General features: G+C 30.3%; 2 protein-coding genes across 2 annotated transcripts in view; both read right to left on the bottom strand.

Moving 5' to 3' along the window:
* LOC126847793 (uncharacterized) overlaps positions 1-27,025 on the bottom strand; it is a 50,559-nt gene that overhangs the window by 23,059 nt on the left and 475 nt on the right. Inside the window, exons 2-3 of the mRNA XM_050588192.1 lie at positions 26,072-26,329; positions 24,216-24,476 (exon numbers count right to left, since the gene is read on the bottom strand). Coding sequence (XP_050444149.1) covers positions 24,216-24,476; positions 26,072-26,329 — 519 coding nt within the window. The remainder of the gene's footprint in view (positions 1-24,215; positions 24,477-26,071; positions 26,330-27,025) is intronic.
* On the bottom strand, positions 1,184-2,944 carry LOC126847792 (uncharacterized). The gene is made up of 2 exons (XM_050588191.1): positions 2,865-2,944; positions 1,184-2,783 (listed from the first exon to the last, which is right to left on the bottom strand). Exon 2 carries the CDS (start codon positions 2,752-2,754, stop codon positions 1,288-1,290), a length of 1,467 nt encoding a protein of 488 aa, XP_050444148.1. The 5' UTR covers positions 2,755-2,783; positions 2,865-2,944; the 3' UTR covers positions 1,184-1,287.

Raw genomic sequence — 27,025 nt, 5'->3', positions numbered from 1 at the left:
AAAATTAGTAAGTATTTATGATTGTGAAAAATCTGGACATTTTGAGAGCTTTGTATTAATAAATCCAAAGACAATTTTAATAGTTTACGTCTTCATATTTATTAAGACAATTTTCGAAGAGATACGTGAAAAGCAAATATATTACCTTAAAATAGACTTTTTAAATGATTTTAATCGTGATGAACGAAAAATATTGCCTAAAATTTACTGCTCATTTACTATGCACACAACAACAAAAAATGTGTTTTTCCACATTACGAGACATACGTAGGTGGAAAAAGCAGCTTTTTAGCTTCGATGCGAGCAATAGATGATACTTAAGTATTATTGTTAGTTATGATACATCCTTTGTGTTTGCTATAATATTTGTAACAATAGAGTACTATCGTGGAAGCGAATTTAATCGTTCTAAAACACAAATAATCATAAAACAAGATATGGCTAAAAACGACTCATTTTCCATAAGAAAAAAACAGTTCTCCGATTATAAAAACTTAAAAGAATGTTTTATGCTAACAGTTGATTGTCTTTAGCTACATTATCAGACGACACAAAACGTATCGTTTAACGATACACATTTTACGTAACACATAGCAACTTACACATTGACTATAGTCAATAAGTAATTTTTTCTCTTTTTTGGATTTCCTTAGATCTACTCTTGGTCTATTTGCCAGACCTAAAACCCTAGGACTTCACATAAAAAGCGAAATAATGATAAAGTTTTCAAGCCTTTCAGGGGAAAATATATTTATTATTATTTTAATTATTATTACTTCTTATTATGATATTTGTTTGGTTTGTCAAACGTTTACCAGTTGAGTTATATAACTTACAGAGTTGTGAAATAATCTATTCTTATCATACGTAGGTAACGACGGCCAGTTGTCTTATATCCTTTAAATGGTATTAATACTTCCTAACCAGATGGTCTCTAATGGTGGTCCAATTTCTTTATACTAATCTCTTAATATGTTGGTTTATAATAGAACCACAAAATTAGAGACCGGTACCTAATCATAGAACCTACTATCAAATTATGTTAAATTATATAGAACTAGTTTAACAGTATGCAGTTCTACTAGATCTGTTATTTAAATGTAGTAAATATATCACATTCAAAAAAGGATTCGGATATAATCATTTATACATTTATTTGTACTAATTTTAAATAAATCCACAATCGAAAAAATTATAATAAAGGTGCATTATGGTGAAATAAAAGTGCCTTAGTATTGTAGTATGAATAATTATTTTTTATGATTATATAATATAATATGTTTTAGGTCAATTAGCTTCATCACGAGACGTAGTACTAGTATTAGGTAGTATTTTTTCACGGACCATAATCCAAAACGATTCCGCCAACCTGATCGAATGTGGTATAATATGATTTTCAATTTTAACGACAAACTTTTCGCTTTCTCTAAGAATATCATCAACGGTAGGCTTTGATATTACGTTCTCGCCTTCACAATCGCTCACTATTGATTTGATTTTGGGTAAACGAACATTCTTCGTAATTTTATTAATTGAATTGTTAATTAGTAATACGATAACATCCATGCAATCATCAAACATCTCTTCAGCGAAGGAATCTTTGAACTCTCTATTGAGGGATGAGCAAAATGTTAATTGTGCATAGACCTTTTTGAATGCCCCGTTATCGTGCAACGACATTATGTCCATAAACTTGCCTAAGATTTGATTTTTGAACGTGTTCGTGTTGTTCAAAAAGTTTTTGGATTCGCGCCTTTGGCAAGTTTTAAGGGTGTACGACAACATCATTTCCAGCATTATTATTGTTAACGTGCCGATAATCTGACGCTGTCTCTTTTTAAGTTTTTTGACTCCCTCCAACCCACTTGTGATTTCCGGAAAATGTACTGTGGTAAAGAGTGTTGACCTATTGGAATTGTCGGCCATAAATTCGTCAATAATCAATTTGTATGTTTCCTTGTCGTGAAAAAGAAACAAGCCGTCCGTTAATGATTCGGACATCGAGAACTCCAATAGTCCTCTCTGCCGGTTTTTTTCGAAATTGTTATGCAGTAATCTTTTTTTCTGTCGTATTGCATCTATCACGCTGCCATTGTTTGCAGCACTGGCAGATTCAGCTTCTGAATTATTACACAAAGACAGTTGGTGCTTTGCCAACGAATTATGGTTTTCGTAATTTATGTTGAAAGAGTTTTCCAATGGACACATGCAGCGGTCCAAGTCTTTTTCAATTTCGGTTAACACGAATTCGTGCATCCGTCGTGTTTTGTTTAAAACTTTCGAACTAAACTTACCACCGTCATTAACAATTTGCCCAAAGAAAACCCTTATTTGGCGGGTGTATATAAAAACTAACCAAAGATTTTTTACCTCATAGTTGTTTAGAACCAACAACGAATCGAGCATCATAGACGCTTCTTTATCAAACAAGAAATCCTCAAGTGTCTCTGGCGTGAGAATATCTTTGATGTTGTCGAAAACCGCATCGCCCATTAATTTCAAATGAAACAGAGCACTGTTACAGTATCCGCATTCCAGGTAACGGTACAAGTCCAAACTTTTTTGACGCAAATCCACGAGAGACAAAGTTTCCAATTTTTTACGATCATATTCGTCTTGGTTATTGTAACCGGTAGCCAATTGCTTTAAGCTTTGTAATTTGTCTAAATAACTCTCCTTTTCTGCCATGTCGTCGGAAGACCATACACTGGTTATTAGAAAAACTATTACATACCATGATTTCAACACAGCCATTTTGACACCTCTTACAATTTTTCTTTAATCTGCGAAATATTATAATACTTTTGTATTAATTATTAGCTGCTATATCTTCGATAAAAGACAATCGTGTCGATTTTACTTACTCAGACTTCTAGATGCGGCTGTCAATGTACTTGTGCGGCGTATTGAAACAGTTTTCAAACAAACACCGTCGTTGTTTTTTACATAAAGCACTTATTTAAACAAAAAGTCGCGCGAGGCGCTTTTAAATTATTGATATAATGATTTTGAAAATTCGTATTTGCAAGGTGTTTTGTTAGTATGACCTCATTGCGTGTATACACCTCATCTATGCATCAATATACATTTATATTTTATCAAAATATCTACGCGTTGCTTACACAAAGCTCTTGTTTAAACAATATGTGGTTCGGTGTGCTTATAAAATATTGTTGTTATCTTTTTTCTTCGCGTTTGTACCATCGAAAAACATATAACAAATGTGTGTTCCACAAGTATACGATTTCTGTTAATACAACAAAAAAAAACATACCTTATATTTTAGTTAGAAAATATGCTAATATTTTCTGTAAAAACTAACGATCCTATTAGTCTACACACATATTAAATTACATACCGCGAAATACATATCAATAAACAATAGTATCAATATATATCAATAGTAGTTAGTATTTTCATACAAGTTCAGTCCAAACCAATTACAGTAAGAAAGTATGAGGTGCAGTGCTTACAATTAAGTATTAAAGCGTTTATTTGAAAGAGAACTTTTTTTTTTTTTGGAAACGGCTAATCTATATATATATATAAATGAATTTCTGTCTGTTTGTCTGTCCTTTATGCATTAGTAAACCGTTCAACCGATCGCCATGAAACTTTGGGAAGTTATTGAGTACACTGCCGCAAAGATAACTGGCATAGTAGAAAATTCCACCCCTAACGATGACCTCAAACACGAACTTTGTACTATGTACAGGACAGTAAGAAATAATGAGGTGCAGTGCTTACAATTAAGTATTATAGCGTTTATTTGAAAGAGAACTTTTTTTTTTTTTTTGGAAACGGCTTCTTAATTTTTCAACCAATAGCCTATTTCATTTACATCAATACAAACACAATTACAAAAAATGTGTTAACTGGAAGATAGATATACAAAGGCGAAAAGACATTTTTAAAATATTATTATTGGTTTTAATACAAAATTTGTATTTGCTATAGTAGTTGTAACAATATTCAAGCAAATTCAGTCATTCTAGAATACAAATTATAAAACAATATATGTAATTTTCCCCTTTTTGGCTTTGACCCAAAAAACCATAAAACTTCTACGCCTTCCAGGGGAATAGATTCATGATTTTTGTTTGGTTTGTCTTCGTTTAGTGGTAGTCTTAGCATAGTAGAACTACCGATAAACGTTGACAAACTAAACAAATATCATAATACTCCCCTGAAAAGCGTGGAAACAATTTCTCTTTTTTTCAATTTTCAGGTGAAGTTTTAGGGTTTTAGGACTGACAATGAGACCAATAGGAGATGAAAAATGTGTCAATTACATATATATATATATATTTCAATAATCTGTAGTCCCTTTATATTTATTAAGGAAATCTTGAAAAAGGGAAATAATTCAACTGGTAGCATCAATAATTGTTTTAAATTTGAACAATAAGAGAACTGTGGTTTTTTTACAAACCATTGTATTTTTACAATTTTTTTTTGTTTTATGGAAAACAAGTTGTTTTTTAGATATATTTTGCTTTATAATTTGTGTTTTAGTACGATTAAATTCGCTTGCATGACAGTACCCTATTGTTACAAATATTATAGCAAATAAGAATTATGTGTAATAACCGACAATAATACTTAAATATCATCTCTGCTCCGAATCGAAGCTAAAAAGGCTGATTTTTTCACATACGTAATGTGTAAAAACACATTTTTTTGTTATTGTGTTCATTTAAATGTAAATAACATAGGCTGAACTATTGGTTGAACAAAAATAAGAAGCTGTTTCCAAAGTAAAACGATTACCAATTTGTTTTGTAAGCTAAATAAATGGTAGAATTTTATTAATGCCTATTAAATACGATTTACATTTAAAAAAAAATTCTTTAATTTTAAGAGGTTCTGCAACATAATAGTCCATCAATATTTTTCGAACTCTTAGTATTAATTTAATAAACAACTTATCAAAATCATAAACTAATTTCCTCATTTCTCACTAATTACCATAATAATAAATTATATACTATTCTACAAATACCTATATTACGGCTATATCTTATAGTCTCTGTTTTCTATACTAATTGGACTTTCTGCCCGTTAAATAAATAAATAAATAATTTAACGGAATAATCGTCAAAAACGTTAATGATTTTTTATAATTTCAATTCCCCACGGTATTACATAATATTAACATATTTTATTACCAAAAGCCAAGGTAAAAGGTCTTCATAAATAAATAGGATATTAAATTGGAAAGGCTTAATTTAAAAAAAAATGGTTGTTCCTGGAACTATGACATGTTAGGTGTCACAGTGTTGATGTCTTTATTATGAAATATGGAGTATGAAGGTATTATGGAGGAGGATATCGAGGTTAATTAATAAAGATAATAGTACTAACTTTTATTATAGTCCTACGATACAAAATTTGAAAAATTTAAAATCTTACAGCTCCTAGTAAAAAAAAAGTGTCTATTACAAAACGTTTACCAAAGGTTCTACATACATTTAAGTAAGTGCTGTACACAATTTAGAATTTTTAAATTATTCATGACCCTATTGTAGAAATTGGTAGGTGCCCTGCCTGAGACCTATTGTAGCAATAAATGAAAATAAAATTATCTTTTTCATAATAACTATTATTTGTATAGTCTTTTTAGTAAAAAAGAATAATGATACTGAGTACCATATTTTTTTATATTAGTCAGTTTTATTTTATTTTATATTTGTTTAATAGTAGTCGTCAAAAAGTGCTATTTTTAACGGGTTGGTTCTACTTTTGATTCCTACCCTTATTTTTTTACTATTAATCAATGTCTATGCTAACGTGAGTGACAGGTCAAATGTATTTCGCCGTATGTAATCGTCGTGTAGACTAAAATTATCGTTAGTTCTTACAGAAAATATTACTATATTTTCTTACTGAAAATTAAGGTATGTTTTTCTGTTGTATTATCATAAATCGTATACACGTGGAACACACATTCGTTTTATGTTTTCAATGCGCCTCGCGCGACTTTTGGTGTAAATTAGTGCTTTATGTAAAAAACAACGACGGTATTTGTTCGAAAACTGTATCGATACTTTGTACAAGTACACCGAAAGCCGCATCTACAAGTTGGAGTAAGTAAAATCGACGCGAAGTTCTTTTACCGATGATAGCTGTAAATAATTAATACAAAAGTATTATAATATTTCGCAGATTAAGCAATAATTGTAAGAGGTGACAAAGTGACAGTGTTGAAATTATGGTATGTAATGGTTTTTCTCATAACCGGTGTGCGGACTTCCAATGACAAGGAAGAAGTGGTGAATGATTTGGATAAAATACAACAAAGCTCGAAAAAGCAATTGGCTACCGGTTACAATGACGACGGCCAATTGATATAGTACCGTCACCTGGAGTGCGGATACCATTACAGCACTCAGTTTCATTTGAAATTAATGGGCGATGCTGTTTTCTACGACATCAAAAGCGTTCTCAGGCCTGATACAATAGAGGATTTTTTGTTCGATAAAGAAGCGTCCATGATGCTCGATTCGTTATGGAAGCCAAAAAACTATTTGGCAAACAATCCGTGGTTACTTTTTATATACGCCTGTCAAATAAGGGTTTTCTTCGAGCAAATTCTTAACGACGGTGGTACGTTCAATGCAGAAACCTTAAACGACACCCGACGGATGCACGAATTCGTGCTAACGGAAATAGACAAATACATGGAACTCAACAAGTGTCCGTTGAAAAACTCTTTCAATATGAAATACGGAAAACATTTTTCGTTGGCAGAGCAACAACTGTCTTTGTGTAATAGTTTAGAGGCTAAATCTGCCAGTGTTGCAAAAAATGGCAGCGTGATGGATGCAATACGGCAGAAGAAAAGATTACTGCATTACAACTTCGGAGAAAACCGGCAGAAAGGACTATTGGAGTTCTCCATGTCCGAATCGTTAACGGACGGCTTGTTTCTTTTTCACGACAAGCAAACATACAAATCGATTATCGACGAATTTGTGGCCGATAATTCCGACAGGTCAACACTCTTTGACAGAGTACCTTTTCCGACAGGTCACAAGCGGGTTGGAGGGAGTCAAAGCTCTTGGCAGGAGACAGCGTCAGATGATTGACACGTTGAAAACGATAATGTTGGAAATGATGTTGTCGTACACTCTTAAATCTCGCCAAAGCGACCAATCCAATAAGTTTTTGAACTACACGAAGACGTCCAAAAAACAAACCGTAGCCAAGTTTATGGACATAATGTTGTTGCACCGTAACCGGGCATTCAAAGACGTCCATGAAAAATTCACGAGTTGCTCATCGCCCGAGAAAGGTTGCTCTACACTTGACGATTGCATGAACAGTGTTAAACATGACATTCAACGATTGATCGATGACATTACAAAGGATCTTCGGTTACCCAAAATCAAATCAATAGTGAGCGATTGTGAAGGCGAGAACGTAATACCAAAGCCTACCGTTGATGACTTTCTTAGAGTAGGCGAAATGTTTGTCGTTCAAATTGAAAATCACATAATACCACATTCGATCAGGTTGGCGGAATTGTTTTGGAAGTTGGGCAAAGTACTACCGAAAACTACTACTACGCTGTATCGCGTTAAAGCTAATTGACCTATAACATATTATATTATAATCATGAAAAAAAACCATTGTTCGTATTACAATATCAAGGCACTTTTGTTTAATCATAATACACCTTTATTTTTATTTTTCTACTGTGGGTTTATTTGAAATTAGTACAAATAAATATATGTACGTACAAGTACAATATAGTAAAGCGTTCTATTTATTCTACAATATAGTAAAGCGTTCTATTTATTCTACATCATCCAGGAACAAAAAACCTATCCATAAAAGGGAAATTTGCCTTTTGCAGTCGTTCAGATAATGCAAAAGTAGCAATTGAATTACAGCAACCGTGTCAATACAGCTCTTGATTAGATGGTTAGCAAAGTAAAGGGTGCGAATCTCATTCGGGTATTGGTTTGCAAATATCTGTGTAATAACCGTGTTCTACTGGTGCACTATTGTTTACCTAAATGTTGCAATTATTTATACCTTCAATTAAAATAGATAAAATTTATAGCAATACAGAACTTGGTCTATAGACCCTTCGTCGTCCTCGGAGAAAATCGCTGTCAAAAAAATGCTTAAATGGTAATTTAAAAAAAAATAATAAGACATAAAACATGTACTTGAATATTAAAAGGTTACCAAAATGTGTTCACTAGAAAACAAATATGGGTAGGTCAAAAAAAATTATTTTATGTATCATTATTGGTTTTTCTACAAATTTTGTATTTGCTATAATATTTCTAACAATATGCAAGCAAATTCAGTCGTTCTAAAATATAAATTATAAAACATTATATGTAATTTACTCCTAGTTGGCTTTGTCCCTAAATACCCTAAAACTTCACCTCTTAAAAATCGAAATAAAGAAAAAGTTTCCACGCCTTCCAGGGGAATAGATAGATGCTAAATTATGTAGAACCAGTTTAGAAATATTCAATTCTACTAGACCTGTAATTGAGAGTTAGTAATAAATCCACATAGAAGAAACGCTTTGGTTATAATCTGTAGATATTGGACACCAATTTGGTAACTTCTTACTGTGCTGGTTTGAAAATACCAACTACTGATTCGCATCGATGCGTTTATTTGAAAGAGATTTTGTCTTAAAAATGTGTTAATTCTTTGATCCCATTTTGCCTCTACGCCACTGTGCTGACTTACTCAGATAAAATAATTTACAAATAATCGCTTTGATGCTAATTTAAAAAAAAACAAAAATAAAGACATAAAACTTGTACTAAAAACTTACTAGAATTACTTTAAAGAGAACTTTTATCAACCCTCCCCCCCTCCAATTACCAACTGCATATAATTTGTGTTTTATAGCGTTGTTACTTGAAGGAATTGGCCCAGTATTAAAAAAGTTACAGTGTATAAAGACACAAAACAAATATTATTCATAATACGGATTTTGTATTTTAAATTGGTATTTTGTTTTTTTAACTTAAGATAATTGTATTTTGATTTTCAAGGTACACGTATCTTGTGTATTTGTTATTTAGTCGACAAAACACTGTATTTTGCCCAACCTTGGATGTTTAGACCTTGAGACTTGATACTTCCCTTGACCAACAGAAAAATAATAAATGTTTCTATTTTTTTTAGAAGATAGGTGATATTCTTTTAGTTTGTCATAGTTTATCGATAGTACTTGCAAAAATGAAGTGTAAAAATTTCAGTTTAAAACATTTCCAGTTGAAAAATATTGATTTTGGTCTAAAACGTTATAAATTGTCTTAACGATTCGTTTTTTTACCAAAAACAGGGTTTTTCTTTTTGTATGTTATGATATCACACGATCAGTATGATCCTCCTTATTATTGAAACAACAGTAAAATAATTTTGTGATATTTTTTGTATTATATTATATTAAAAATGTGTGAATGGCTTTATTATAATTTAAAACAATTTTTAAGGGGACTGCATGCGGTCAGTTTTTCAGGAATTTTGTATAGGCAATATTTAAGATAGGTTATAATACATTTTGACCGTGTCAATTAATATACCGGTTAGTTTGTACAATCTTCAAAGTATAATTTTTAATATAAATCACTTTTTCTATTGGCAAAAGCCTTTTTTGTTTATTTTAGACAAAATTCCGACTACATAGAATGGTACAATTTCCATTATTCTGTAAAAAGATTCGAGTTCTTTGGTTACTTTACTATGTTATGTAGGAAGCAAATTTTCATTTAAAAACTTCAGTTTGGGTAATTAAATAAATCAAATTTGCAATTTTTTCCATATTAAAACCCAATTGTTATTACATAAGAAAAGCAAAAGATCAAAAATCTGTTTCCTACATACCCTAGTTAAGTTGCAAAGAACTTATCTTTATAGAATTAAAATCGGACCATTTTGAGTAGTCCAAATTGTACCTCGCTTTTTGGTCTAAAACGTAGGGGTTAAAAAAAACAATATAAGTTACAGCTTTTAAAGCAACACGATTTATAGAACAAAATATGGACAATTACAATATATTTAACTAAAGGCACTAGTCATAACAGTTGTGTTGCTACACTTTGAATTTGATGATGTGATTTGATGATCCAAAGGGTCACAATAATGTATCGCATTTAAAAGTTACTAAGTAAGTATTGCATGAATTTGGATACAAACTATCTAAAACGTCCATGACATAATATTTTAGGTTAAATAGGCCATTTTTTCAGTTAAATTCCTTATATACCATCTGTTACTATTACAGAAATAAAATAATTATTTTATCGACAAAAATCTAAATATTTGTTTTACTTTCATTTTCACTTCCTTCGATATTATTCAATAATTAAAAATAATTTTTTCATTAATCGAATTATTAAAAAGCTGTGTCAATATATAACATATTAAGATCTAAGTTTAACGTCAATTACATGACACACAGTTTTTTTTTTTTATAATTTTACAGCAGAGGATACAAGCTCAATATTGCACTCATGACTAGTTTCAACAACGAAGAACAAAAAAAAAAAACACTTACTTCGAGTGGTTGAAAATCATAGAAAATGTAAGAAAAAAAAGTTTTCTTTAAAAAACTAATTAATACGAATGTTTTTAGTTATGATAACTAAATATGTACAATATTACAATTTTTTTTTAGTATTTTGCTATTTCAATATTGCGGTAGAGTGATAAATATGCAAAACAGATTTAATTTATCATATACTATAAATTGAATACAATTTCGGATTATATCCTAAATATGTGATTTTAAAAACAAAATATTCAATCTTTTTTTGCACCGCCCTATACTTATGTACAAAAAAAAAATCCCTATTCTTAGACTTTTTCCTATAAAATCCTCGATTGCTATTAGAGGGTAGAAATTTGATTAAAACAATGCGACTTACCGGAATAGCAAAATTGTAATGATATAATATGAACAATGCACAATCCGAACTAGCCTCGCACTCGCACTACCACGGTGGTTGGACACTTGGATATTACTGATGGTGCAGGAAGTACAATTATCTGATAACACTATTGACCGTGTGCAGACATAAAAAACAATAATATAGCAACGTCTCGTCAACGATTAAAACCGTTGTTTATTGTATAATAACAGTAACAAGGTTTCACTCTGTGTTCTGTTTGCTAACAGCGCAAATAATTGAGTATCACGTGGGTAAAATAATATAATATGTACATATAAGATAAGCGTTTTTAATGTTGCTGTTGTTCAAGAATATTGTAGTATTTTAACGCGCAATAGAAATTAGAAAAAAATGTTAGGTTCTCAAAGTGGTGGAAATTGTTATTTCGCTTCAAGTCGGTCAGGTAAGAACTGAGATCACCGTGTACAGTAATATGTGCTGTTCTATAGTCCGAAGGACAAGGCAGGCTGTGTAAAATAAGGGGTGTTAATATATTGTAAAAGTGGTGTAACTCCAAATTTTTAAAACATACATAGTTTTGCTTAACGGAGTCACGCTTTTAGTTGTCATATCTTTCATTAAAAAAAAAAAAAGAAGAAACTCCAATAAATACAAAAAAAAAAATGAAAAACACTGAATGAATGCTTGTACTTGTTTTCTACTCATTAATTTAAAAACAGCTAGTTATTTCAAAATTCAATTGCAAGGAAATAATTCACTATTACAATGAACGACACATGAATTTAGTAACAAAATAGCAAACGAAGAAAAATAATTGAGGAGGTATTAATTTAATTTATGGCGACTCCAAAACGGTGTAAGAGGAAAATATTTTTGACGTCACTACTTGAAAGTTCATTGAAATATAAAAGTTCTGTTTTTTAAGTTAGTAAATCGTTTAGTTACAAAATAAAACAATAATAACAAATCAAATATTTTTCACGTCATGTACTGTTTCAAAGTTTTATTGACATAATATTTCCAACGAACCCACTCCAAGTATTGTAGCTTCAAAATCGATTAAGACAATATATTATAGTCAAAAGATGTAAATCTTCACACGTTTTATTCAAATGGACAAAATAGCTTAGACTCGCCTCTATATATAATTATTATCTCATCGACTTCATATTTTGACATTTTCTATTTTTTTACTATAAATTAAAAATTTATGTGGTGCACAAAAAAAAAATGTTTGAGTAGGTCTTATATAATATACAAACCAACCGACTTTGCGCCAAGTAAAAAGGTGAACAATTTGTTTTCAATGTGTCAGTGTATTTTTCATGAAAAAAAAACATATTTAAATTTAAGGTCGTTCGTGTTTTTCCTATGAAGATTCCATGTTATCTTTGCACTTTAAACACACTGTACAATATCTATTTATTATTATGTACATTAAAGTATAATGTCTTTGACTACGGTTTAATTATGTATATATATTTGTTCCAGAACCAAAATAACAACAAACATTGGTAATTATCGGTGGACTTTGAAATCGACGATAATACTGAATTAAATGTATCTATTTGTTATATGATTGTATTATCATCTATTATTATATATTTAATATTATTATGAGTGATTGGTCTGGAGTCATAACCTATATAATATCTCACGTGTAATTGGAGGAAGCAGTCAAACATATCACAAGTGGAGAGACCGTTGGTGCTAGAAACTGATCAGTATAGTTGTAAGAAGTGTGGGTATAAATGTGGACCAAGAAGCTGCCCTGCATATGGAAAAAATTATAACAAATCTGGAAGACCTAATCATTTAGGCCTAATTTTTAAAATTGGACGCAGAGCTAATCAACATAAGGCATTGAATATTGTGAAAATAATATTGTAAATAGTGAGTCTGAGCATAACTTAATTGATATTTGTTCAGTAATAATATAGAATGTAAGTGAACAGAATATTATTATGAGTTGTTGTACTGAAGTTAATAAATTAATAAATACAAATGAAACAGTGTATTTAAGTTATTAAATACTATAATAATTAATAACTAACATCAATATTTTTTTAAAGTACCTACTATGGAATTAATAAAAAAAAAAATTTTTTTTGAATTATTATACAACACAGTTTAATTCCATGCAAAATCTGATTATAAAATTTAAATACAATTAGACATAAAAAAACCAGTACAGTGGGGTCGGTGCATAGTGGGGTCGGTGCATAGTGGGGACGGAGCATAGTTGGGTCGAGGCATAGTGGTGACGGGGAGGTCACAGGTTTACAGGAATTTTTAAATCTGAAAGTGATAAAATCACTTTCGAAAAAACGCTTCGATGCAAATCGGTAGTTAGTATTTTCAAGCCAGTACAGTCCAAACGAAGCACAGTATAAACCAGCAAAGTTAAAAAGTTTTAAATGAAGGTTCTGTATTTACAAATGAGCATCAAAGCGTTAATTTAAAAGTGATTTTATCCGAGAGGACTAGTACAGTAGAGTATTGGCATAATGTAATCAAAGCAATGAGGAAACGGAGAGGTCACAGGTCTACAAGAATTATTATAAATAAAAGTGATAAAATTGAATAAAATCGCTTTCAAATTAACGCTTTGATGCTCATTTGTAAATACAGAACCTTCATTTAAAACTTTCTAACTTTGCTGGTTTATACTGTGCTTGGTTTGGACTGTACTGGCTTGAAAATACTAACTACCGATTTGCATCGAAGCGTTTTTTCGAAAGTGATTTTATCACTTTCAGATTTAAAAATTCCTGTAAACCTGTGACCTCCCCGTCACCACTATGCCCCGACCCAACTATGCTCCGTCCCCACTATGCACCGACCCCACTGTACTGGTTTTTTTTTGTTTTTGCAAAAACTTAGTGGACCAAATAACACATATACAATGTCTTGTTATATTTTGTTGGAATGGTCGACGATTCATGTTTCAATCGTTTGTACTCCATAGTTTAAATTATAATCGCTTATTCTCAATAAAATTAATATTTATGTATTATATACTTTCATTAAAGCAATCTCACACAAACTATTTATACTTCACAGATGATATTATTTCAAAGCTATATTATACTTCTATTTTACTAGATTGACAATGTACAAAATAAAATGCAACTAAAAAAACCTTTTCATAGATCCTTAAAATGTAAAGGGTGGGATAGTGAAACGGGTTTTACCATTTAAATACATTAGAAAATCGCCTCATAATACTGCCTCATCCTGTATATTAATTTCTTGTTATTTTCTAAAGAAAAATCGATTTTCTTACATTTAAATTAAAATAAATCGTATACTGGTACTGTGATGGAGAAAATAATAAATTTTACCTACATATATTAGTTATTAGTTAAATATTACTAACGTGTATAGCCACTAGTGGTCGGCTGTTGCCTGTTATTTAACAATAACCTTTTATGGAGATTTTAAAAATTGTGTTTTTTAATAATATCTTAGGAGCAGTATCATGATGTTAAATGTTCACGAGATTTGATCTAGTCATAAAATAAAGTATTATCATTTATGACTTAATTATTATTAAAATTTATCTTAATCTGTACATGGTAATAAAATAATGAAATATTTTATACAAAACTAGAGCTACAAGTTGATAAACTAAAAAACTAAAATTAGCATGAAGCAGATTATCTAATATTAGACAATTTAAACAATCAAGCGTGAATCTCTTTAAATGAATAACAGTATAACAATATGCAAAACATTAGTTTTCCTTTAAGAAAATTGTGATTAATCTGAATCCAAAAAACAACAGTCCTCTTCATTATTTGCAGGTAGTTGGACATTATACACTCATAGTTACACTTCGGTAAGGTTATATAACGCAGGCTATAAAACAACGAGATAACGACAGTGATTTTGTCGTATCAGAACCATTAAGTGTATTAATAAGTACAAGGATAGGTTTTTTTCCCAGTAAATCGAGTGTCTACTATAATCAGTTACACGATTTAGTCGTCTATGATATCATGTAATAAACGCAATATTATGATACCGATCATTGGGCCCTAACCTAATCTAACACGGATAGACGTTACCAACTGATAGTTGTTAGTGTCTGTTCGTTTTTCCCATCTGGTACACCAGGTTTTTTGTTAAAAAAAAAAAAAAAAATTGAATTTGTGTAAACTTTAAGTAAAAAGTGGTACTCGAGCACAAAACCTAATAGTATCATTCTGCATAGATATAAATAAAATTGCTTTAATGATTTGATCAATTTTTTTTAAAGATTTTAGGTGTTTTTGTTAAAATATACGAAATCTGCGAAAACACAATTTCCCGGCAATTAAAAAAAAACTGTAGTGCCGAATTTTTTTCCCGTTTAATATGTTATGGGTACATATGAGTTCCAACTACTGGCAAATTTTCAACCCAAAAGTTTCAAAATTACCGCTAAAAACCCCGAAAAACAAAAAAAATTATACCCCCCCTAGGGGGGTGGAAAATGGGTATAGTTTAAGTTTGACACAACTTGCGTGTGCGGGCATACCAAATAATTATTTCTTATACATTTCAACTCGATCCGACTCTTTTTCTCGAAATTATAGCCAGTAAAAGTTCTAACTTAAAAACTCGTACGGTTTTTTTTTTGTTTTTTCAACTTTCGTCTGTGAAGAATTAAACTTTTTCAACTTTTACCCCCCCAAAGTACCAACTAGATGAAATTTGCGATTTATAGAGTTACTACTCGAAGGAATTGGTCCAGTATTAAAAAAGTTACAGTGTATACAGTTAAAAAAAAAACACACATCAGAGTAAAACCAATACCTTCTCGCTTTGCATCGAAGCTAAAATAAATTAAATTAAAACCCAAAAATTGAACTTGAGAATCAAAACTTAATAGTATCAGTCTGCATAGAACTACATGAAATTGTTGTTGACAAATTTTTAACTTAAAGGTCTTAAAATTACGGCTAAAATACCCACCCAAAAAAAAAATCTTGTACCCCCCTTGGGAGGTGGTAACTAGGTACAAATTAAATTTGATACAACTGACGTGTGCCCGCATACCTAATAAATATTCCTTAACAAATTTCAACTCATACCGACTCTTTTTCTCGAAATTATAGCCAGTAAAAATTAAACTCGTATGGTTTTTTTTTCAAATTTTATCAATGAAGAAGTAAACTTTTTCAAATTTTACCTCCCAAAGTACCAACTAGATGAAATTTGCGATTTGTAGAGTTGCTGAACGAAGTAATTGGTTCAGTATTAAAATAATTCTGGCTCGAGACAGTTATATTGTCTAGCTTTATAACTATAATAAACGGGTTGATAGCCTGAACGCAACGTACTAACACTATCAAAAAAACAAGAGCCGTACTTTGGCTTCCTCGGGAGTTGCGGTCTTTATTTTAATACTCTAATTGTTAAAGAACACTAAGTTTTAATTACCTTTAAAGAGATGGGAGAAAAGATAACACTTTTAAAATTAACCCATTTCCGGATGTATTTATTTTATGGTGCGCGTACGCACTATTGTCCAGAAATGGGTTAGGTAAAAAAACAATTTTGTGTAGTTTTGTTTTGGCTGTTGGGTCTACATTTAATTGCTTATTCGCTAATTTACATTTGTCTTTAAGAACTATACTACAGGTGAGCAAAACATGGTTTAGTCAATGATTTGATCGATATTTCAAAAATCTCCAATCTAGGATAGGCTCTGCCAAATCTCAAAAGAGTAATTTATCTAAAGCATTCTCCCCCTCCCCACAAAAGACCCTTTTAGATTCTCAAATATGGTTAATTGGAAGTGTTTACAAATTGGCCAATTATCACAACAATAACTTTCGACGGAAATAATATGATGAACTCATCTATTTTTGTATACCAGGCAATAAATCGCGTTACAAACACTAACTGTGGCGTTCAACCGGTAAAAATAACTAATAATATTATGTTAATAATATATAAAAAGGATTACCCACGTTAAGTTACATGTATTTGGATGGCTTATTTTATTCAACATTTTCTATAATACAAGTAAAAACCGTAGTTGTACGGTTCATGGAAATCACATTATACCACTCCGGTACTTTTGAACACGGTATAATTAATAGGTACTAAATATAAAGACACTAATGTTATAATGATCATTTGCATTTTTTTTTTATTAGTGGTATACAGGTATTCAGAAAAGGTGTTGATTTCCAATAACTGAGTAATATTTAAAATCATATGCAAAACACCTAACAAATCATGATTACAATTACGATTGTTTTTCTCCGTGGAAATAAAAACAAAAAAATTTTCAGTTCAATGGCGACACGTTTTTCTTTCTCACGTAAGGTGGTATTCAAATTTTGATCAGTCATAAAAAAAACTGTTTCTCTAATTTACAATGTGTCCCGAATTAACCGTCTTCAACCGTGGACCATGACTCTCAAAGTAAATAATTGAAATTGAAACTAAAAAATTCTAAGCCTAACTATAAATTCATAGTTTCGAACACTCAAGGACGATCACAGGATTTTTTAACACCCTTTGTATATATTTTTAACGTTTTACCGTACACAATGGTACATACTTACCATGGTAAGTCTTGAGTTTTTATTTGTATGCAAAGTAAATAAGATAATCAAATAAACTGTTATTTGTGAATACTTGGCAATAACAAGTTTTATATTTTGGAAAAATATCAATACAAGTCAGTTTCAAACAGTTGAAGAAAATATAATTGATCAAGACGAAACCATACTATTTTGTAAAAAACAATACACTTTAACCCATTCCCGTAACGATTATAGAGAGCTCTTGGAACTAATTATTATTTATCTTGGTGATGTACCTTCTAGAGGTATAACGTTTATGCAGCCAGGAGCTTTACATCGTGCGCGATGGATGGCACGTGCGATTTATGTCATAAAAATATGTTTATTTAAAAACCAATTTAAGACAACCAAAAAGGTATTAAGTGGAATGAAAAGGTTCTCATTATTTATTGTCCAAATTTATGTCTTCTATTGGTTTAAAGCTCCCTGTGCCGTATCTGCCCCTGCTAATGATTTGAACTTATTAAAACAGCTGTCTTCATATCCAGATAAAGATGTAGCAACAGCGGGATGTGTGGTTTTTTTGAGACATCAATGGTATTTATCAAACCTACTTGTATGTTTTTCATTTTTTGATCCTAATATATCGAGTAAAATTAAAAGAGAAATGGTGGTAGCTTTGAGTACACTCAGAACATTCATTTCAAAATAGAATTAAAATAAATGTATCTGATTCATCTTTTACTGAGAAGACCGTAGCTGATTTTGTAAACAAAGAGTCAATTGATTTTTTTAAGATATTAAATATACCGGTTGAATTTCTTAAAGTAGATCCGGACAATTGGGAAGAAAGAGAAGATTTTCAGTTGGGAGCAAATATTGTTCGTAATATGAAAGTGGTCAATGATTTTGCTGAAAGAGGAGTGGCCCTTATTTAAAATTACAACAATATACTGACGAAAAATGAAGACCAAAAACAATCCTTATTACAAGTTGTTGAAGATCACAGAAAAAAGTTTTTTGTAATATATTTTTTTTTTTTTTAGCTCAATTAAATAAAACTGGCTATAACAATTGAGTAGTGCATCCAGCTATTTAAGAATATATCCTAACATCATTTTTATGTGCAATTTAATTTTATATAATTGATTTAAATAATATTTGATCGATCTTCAAGTTTTCGGAAAATAAAGTAAAGTAACTATAAAAATATCAATTTGGCTAAATAAATTTAATATTAATAATTTGTTAATTTTCTTTAAATGTAATGGATTTACGAAAAATTATATAAGAACATATTTTATAGACATTTGTATGCTTAATAATTAATATTAAATACATTTTTGTGATAAATGCTTTAGATTTTGAAATAAATTAACAAAACTATAAAACTACCCTTTTGCTAATTTTTCAACTCTCTTGTGCCAAGTGAATGGGGTCAGTTATCGCAGTCAAATTTAACATACATTACTTTCTTGTTTATGGTAACAAAATGAGAGGGTAAGAAATTAAAAATTGTTATTTTTTTTTTCGTCTATGAAAAAGGACCACTATTATTCAACATACGTTACAGTTATAACAGTAGTCGTAATAGAGTGGTAAATCCAACACCTTAATACTATGTCTTACATATGATATAATCTAGGTTACAAATGTAATTGGTCATTGTATAAAACAATTTTTAAATATTACTCAATGATTTCTATAGTGTTCACATATAATACCATATAAGGTTATATTATATTTATTACTTATAACATACTTATATTCTATGACCCAAATAGACAATATTAATTATATTCAATAGGACTTTTCATTCGCTCCAAAATGACATAAACTTTTGCAAACTTGTATTTTATGTTTAAGGTTATGTAAATAAAAATGTCATTGTACATATGAAAAATAATTTTGGTTTGTATTTTATATAAATCATTGAATGACATTATACTGAAGTGCACGGCATTTGTGTTTTGTGAGGGTGGATTTGAGATAATATGACTTTAAGCATACAGTGCATTTATAAGGCTTTTCTCCGGTGTGCACGACGCGTTGGTGATTTATAAGGGAATATTTTGTAGAAAAAGTATTTGAGCATATATTACATACGAAAGGCTTTACACCGGTGTGCACGCGTCGGTGTTGTGTGAGGTTAACATTTTGAGAAAATGATTGTAAACACACTTCACATGTGTAGGGCTTTTCCCCGGTATGCACGCGTTCGTGTCTTGTGAGGGTGGATTTGAGAGAAAATGACCTTGAGCACACAGTGCATTTATAAGGCTTTTCTCCGGTGTGCGAGCGTTGGTGTTGTGTGAGGTTACTATTTTGAGAAAATGATTGTAAACACACTTCACATGTGTAGGGCTTTTCCCCGGTGTGCACGCGTTCGTGAAATTTGAGGGTGGATTTGAGAGAAAATGACCTTGAGCACACAGTGCATTTATAAGGCTTTTCTCCGGTGTGCACGCGTTCGTGTTTTGTGAGGGTGGATTTGAGAGAAAATGACCTTGAGCACACAGTGCATTTATAAGGCTTTTCTCCGGTGTGCACGCGTTCGTGTTTTGTGAGGGTGGATTTGAGAGAAAATGACCTTGAGCACACAGTGCATTTATAAGGCTTTTCTCCTGTGTGCACGCGTTGGTGAAGTGTGACGTCACATTTATAGGGTTGACTAATGTTGTCCGTTGAACTTTGGTGGGATTTTAATATATGTAGAGTTATTTGTTTTTTTGTGTTATATATTTTTTGACATAAATTACATTGGAAGAACCGCCATATTGTTATATATTTACTATTATTCTTGGTTTCTGTCTGTTGATTGTTATCTGTTTCAATCTTCGATTCGAAATAACTACCGTCAGTTTTTTTATCCACTTCATTTCTCGTACCATTGTCACTACAAAAAAACATTGTCGTACAATAAATTATAAATTTTTGAAAAAAAATATTCTTTACACAATTGTTTATTATTATTTTAAAATTTAATTTGACCTTAGCAGATGTATTGAATGTACAAACCATTACTAATGACTAATTGGACATACTTAAAGACATTAAAAGGAACTAAATCGCAGAATATTGGAAGGACAAATTGAAAGCAAGAGAGGCAAAGGACGTCAGAGAACAACGGTATTCAATAAAATTAATAAAGATGCTGGACTGAGAACTTAAAGGGAACTGAAGAGAGACTGGCCAATAATAGAGAAGAGTGGAGAGAGTATGGAAGGTTAGACAGCTATTTTATTGTTAGTTCCAAAAAAAAAATGATTTTATTTTAATAATAAATAACATCTAATCTAATATATAAAATGTCAATTCAAATAGCCGACTCCCGCCAGTCGCCTAATCGTCTCTTCCATGGGATTCATATAATACATCTCGCTCATAGACAAGCATCTGAGGCGGCTTGGGCAGCGCGTGGCGTTTTTATCATGTCACAACGTTATCGTATCAAATAATAACGGTGACGGCGTGTGTTGTTTTTTTTGCCGAGTTTGTACTTTCCTTAAATTAAATTAAACGTAAAATTATTATTATTATTATTAATTACACTGTTGTTCATTGTCATACGTGTTTTTTTATTCAATAGTGTTTCCCGGTGTGTCAAACGTTATCATATATATAATAATAAAAATTAAAAACGGCGAACGGCGTGTTTTGTTTTTTTTTGGTGAATTTTTGTCTTTGTAGTTTGTTATATTATATACATACAATGATATATTAAACGTATAATAGTTATTATTAATTACATATTTGTCCGTAATTCGCTCACGGTTTTCGTTCAAGAGAAATCGACGTGTTTCCCGGTGTGCAAACATTACCTATTAATATGCGTCGTTGGATGTCGGTACGTTTTTTAGATTTAGAATATATATAATAATATATAGTATAGTAGTATATTACATTTTGCTTAAACCAAATTATCAAATTAATTAGATGTACAAAATTCTTATCTTTTTCAAACCGCTGTGCGTGGTGATAACGATACATTTCATATTTTTTGTTGAACAATTTGTTGACATATATATCTACTATTTATTTTCAATTAAATAACTTACTGACTTATTTTATAAATATGTAAATTATTTGTTTTAGGCCAATACTATAGTGAAATCATAACCGACGCGTGTCCGTTTAGAAGATTGATTGCTACTTCTATCTACCCTGTCTTTAATTAATACAATAAGTAGTTATTATTGTTACCATCGGTTACAGACTGTTATCCTATACCGTCACCGATTAATTTGCCTGCGGCCAACAGAGAACTTACACCGTAGAAGTTGATTTTTTGTATCTATCTAATCTCTATACTCAACCCTAATTTAAATTGACAGTTTTTTTTTCATTATACAGTGTCTTAACCGACTTCTCTTAACGCTTTAGTTTCTAAACGTGCACACACATACGATACTGATGTACAAATAATTAAAACATTAATTATTTCACATTTTTTTGTTAAAGCTGTACATTTATGATCACTACATAGAATACAAATAATTTTAGTTTTTTTATATATTTTTTTTTAATGATATATTATTTCACGTTAAATTGGCATTATTTGAATATATTTTAATTATTTCATTTAGTAGGATGATTTACCTATATAAATATGTATGATCACTATCGAGTACTATCACTAACCGTTTGGGGTTTTTAAAATTGTTTTTTGACTTAATTTGTGGTTTTAATATTTTAACTTTGGAAAATTCAGACATTGTAGGTAAGCTATGTGTAAATCAACAATTCAAGCTAAGAAAAATCTAATAATTGTCATTAAAGTTGAAAATATAGTTTGTATTCTTTGAAATTGACAAACATATAACTTTATTTTTTTAAATCATGTATCTGATTTCACTTTCCAGATAATTTTTTTTTAGGAAGTATTATTGTAAATTATTTAGTAGAAAAACATTTATTTACCAATCTAAAAATAACATAATACATGGATTCATTAAAAAAAAGTTTATTGTTGTTAAAATAATAATAATATATATATATATATAATGAAAAATATTTTTTTAAATAATAATAATAGTATATTTGATGCACTGAATAAAAATTGTTCAGATCTAAAAACAATCGATTTTTAGTTTTATACACCTGGGGCTACTTTTGTGTGCTTAAAATGTATATACATTATTGACATAAAATATCTATGTGTTCATTCCGCTCTAATAAGAAATAACTATATTACATGATCTAATTTATTTTAATCACATTATACATAGCAACATCTTTGCTATTGTAATCATACCAGTTTTTACTCCCTGGCTTTATAATACTTATTTAACCAACGAATAAATGCATTTTTACACAGTCTTATTATAAAAAATTTATAGGTATGTTTTTTAAAAGCATCAGCAAAAGTCCCTATATCATCTTTTTAAATTCTTAAAACAGTTGTCTTTAGATTATTTTAGCGTTCAACATTTTGTGTTCTTAGACCGTTTTTATGAGTAGTAATCAAAAATCAAAAAAATTGTCTGAACATTTATTTTTACTAACTATTTAATGTTAATTTTTTATATTATATGTATGTATATATTTTTTTTTTTGAGCTGCTGTTGATATAGCTTGAACTAAATTAGATACTTATTAATATTGACTATTTTGGTTTTTTTTTTGTGGTGTGATTTCAGACATAGGGCGTAATTAAAACATAAAAATAAAATATTAATTTCAAATCATTTTATTGCATTTTAACATTTTGAAGCATGGTGGTATAAGTAATATACCACTTTTTCAAAAAATAGCCTACTCTCGCACAGTGGTATATATTTATTACCACCTTCATAATCATATTCAGAGAAAATTGGAGAAAAAAATGCTGTGCTTCAAAGGGTTAAAATTTATATTGAAAATCAACATTTGTACAACAGCGAAGCTCTAGTACAATATATAAGTTATCTGAATCCAAAATTAGAATAGTTAATACATGGGAAATGATTCTAAATTAAATCGGAAAAATTATTTCCCTGAACTGCTGACAAATAAAATAGAAATAATGCATAACAAACTAACCTAAGAGGCCGCCAAACCATAATTTTATTAAGAAGAAAAATTTTATCAAGTCATTTTTTTTGGTTGAAATACTGTGAAATTTTAAGTGAACAAAAGCCAAAATTCATTTTTCAAATTGAAAAAATGAAAAGTTGAATTATGTATAAAGTAAAATTACTAATAAACTAAAAAACGAAAAAACAACAAATTAAAATAAATAAGTCTCGTCTACTGCCTCAACACTTTAAAACATTAATATTCTTAATCCGGGAGCCTAACTAGTAAAAGACCTGTTTCCCTAACAGACCAAAATCAAACAAAAAAAAAATTAGGTAGTTTTTTCTTTAGATTCAGTCTACATAGTCAGTCCGCTGTGAGTGCTAATGATAGCAAAACTACTCAAAAGTGTATTTCTTCTAAATATTGTATAAAACTGAAATATGTACATCAATAAGTTCTGTTTAAATGTTTACTAGATAAGAAAAATTAATGGACAGCTAGAATTTAATTATGTGAAAGAAGACATATATAATAAATGCCGCCAATGTAAACTGAACCAAACGCTTAGCACCTATCTACCCATGGATAACTCAAGAAATATTGATTTTGAACAAAAAAACATATACAGACAAAAAGAGACTTGTAACAATACCGAAAAACATAAAATATTAAAACACCAAATCAAACGGTTTAAATGGCAAAGCCTATAGTTTTAAAATATATATTTTTACATAGTCGTTACATACTAATGTAATACACTTTTTTAGAAAATATGTTTTGATATTAAAAAGGGCCTTACTTGAATTTGTTTTCCACATCTGTTGCAATTGAACATTCATCATTCTTAGGAATACCATTGTGCGATGTTGTAATATGTTTCAATTGCTTTTTGGATGTAAATGATTCTAAATACAAATCGCATTTTTCGTCAGCCAAGTTGTTTGTAACTTGCACGTTCATAGGTATCATTTCTTCATCTTGTATCGACGATTCAAGGCAATAATCTACCACTTCATCGGATTCATTTTTAACATTAATCCCGTTGATCATATCGTTGTCTCTACAAGAAAAAAATAACAAATGTTATAGTTTTTTTTTTTTTTATATAAAAATGAATTATATTTTACGTAATAACACTTTAATGAAACTATAAATATCAACACAATAGTAAATAATTTTACCAAATCAATTATACAAATTGCAAATCTTACAATAGGCAAATCAACCGCCAAAAACATAAAACCCAAAGTACATTGGTGGAACCAGAGCATAAAATCTGCAATTGAAGACAAATATAAGGCATTAAAACAATTCCAACTTTCTAAAACCCAAGAAGACTTCATAGACCTAAAAAAACTCAGAGCAAAAACCAGATACTTAATAAAAACCAGTAAAAAGAAATCATGGGAAAACTTCACAAACAGTATAAATGAAAAATCAGACACAAAAATCGTATGGAACAAATTTCAATCATTAAAAGGACTTAATAGAACCCGCAAAATAAACCTTATAGACACAAACACCGACTCATTAAGTAACGAAGAACTAGTAGCAAACCAATTGGGGGAATATTTCTATCAAAACAGCAGCAATACTAATTACAAAACCCAATTTCAACTACAAACATAAATGTGAAATGGAAACTATCCCAAACAATCTAGACCAAAATCAAATGGACCAAATTCAATTAAACATACCAATCACTATGCAAGAACTCACATACACTCTATCCAAATGTAAAAGCCGAAGCCCCGGCCCCGACAACATACCGTATATTTTTACAGAACTTTGGACCAAATACTTTAAAATTAATGTTAGCAATTTTCAATAGAATCTTCACTGAAGGCTCTTGGCCAATTACATGGAAAAATGGTACAGTCATACTAATTACAAAGCAAGAAAAAGATAAATTTAAGCCTGAAGGATACAGGCCAATAACCCTTTTGAACACCATGTGCAAGATATTGGAAAAAATTGTTAACTACAGATTAATATGGCTACTAGAAAAACATAACTACTTAGCAACGCAACAATGTGGCTTTAGAAAAAAACAAGAGTACAATTGATAATCTGATCCAAATTAATCAGGAAGTAAATCAGACGTTTAAGAAAAAGCAAATAATGGGATTAGTTAACCTCGACATATCTAAGGCCTATGACTCCACATGGAGACATAATATCCTAGTCGAACTTAACCAAATACTATGCAAAGGTAAGACACTTAATCTAATAACCAACATCCTAAAAGACCGCACTTTTGAAGTCAAAGCGAATAATTTCCTTTCTGAAGAACACCTCAGACAACATCAAGCTGATTAACTTTTTAAAATCAACAGACCTCTACTACTCAATATAAACAAAAATATATACTTAAGAAATTAATAATATTATCTCTCCTTACTGTTATCATTAGTAGTAGCATTAATTTTGTAAATACATGTATAAAATATTGTAAATAATTAAATTGTAACTGATGGCCATAGATGCCGGGTTTTTTTTTAAGATCAATAAAAAAAAAAAAAAATAATAATACTTTAAGTTAAGGCGAATAAAAGATCAATTAAAATCTTGTTTTTATTCAATATTTATATATTATTTATAATGTACACATTATGAAATAATGTTATATAGATGTTAAATTTAAAATCGACTTACTCGAAACAATTATCTACTTCATTTTTAATTGTAATTTCATCGATCTTAGAAATACCATTGTGTGATGTTGTAATATGATGTTTCAGTTGCTTTTTGGATGTAAACAATTCTAAACACAAATCGCATTTTTCGTCAGCCAAGTTGTTTGTAACTTGCACGTTCATAGGTATCGTTTCTTGTATCGACGTTTCAAGGCAATAACCTTCCATTTCATCGGATTCGTGTTTAACATTAATCCCGTTGATCATATCGTTATCTCTATGAGTAAAAGAGAAATTTTTTTTTTATACATTAGTTAAGTTAGTGAAGTTAATTTCTAATTTTACTCACAATATAATTATTCTATCAATTACATTTATACAGTGGCGAGGCATGGGTCTTTAGATCGGGGAGACATTGAAAAAAAAATGGTGTTACGTGACTTGACAGGGGAGCTGCGCCCCCTGGACCCCCTGTATATTTTATTTTATCTATACTGTTAAAGATAAATCTTCAAAAACTAATATTTTGAAAATGGTACAACACGACAATCGATACGACGTATCACGACGATAACGGATAACTGATACCGTCTACCAAAACAATAATAATATGAACGGCGGTCGGTGAGACATGTCTCATAGCGCAACGATAAACCCCTGCCGTTTTCCATTTCCCCCTGCATACCGCGCCCGGCAAAAGAGACAACTTTGAAATTGTCTCATTTATTTTTATACTAAATTTGGATGGACCCGGCGGCCGGCAGCGCGACCGCCCGCTGATCCGCGTCCACAACTACTCTATTCTAAGAATACTATTACAAAAAAAATATACTTTTTCATTAAAATTGGTTAAAACATTTTTATACACATAAAATAAAACCCAATTTTTTGTCTGTATTATAAGTGGGTAGACATTGTCTCTTTGTCTCCTATGACGCTTCGCCACTGCATTTACATAGTACTAGATCAAACT

Source organism: Adelges cooleyi, unplaced genomic scaffold, assembly GCF_023614345.1.
Source record: "Adelges cooleyi isolate 19-005CV unplaced genomic scaffold, UGA_ACOO_1.1 ACOO_flye_CR_arks_rails_tigmint_CR_PRNA_121, whole genome shotgun sequence".
NCBI classification, from domain to species: domain Eukaryota; kingdom Metazoa; phylum Arthropoda; class Insecta; order Hemiptera; family Adelgidae; genus Adelges; species Adelges cooleyi.
Note: the sequence above shows the minus strand (reverse complement) of the source record. Positions and strands in the feature narration are given on the sequence as shown.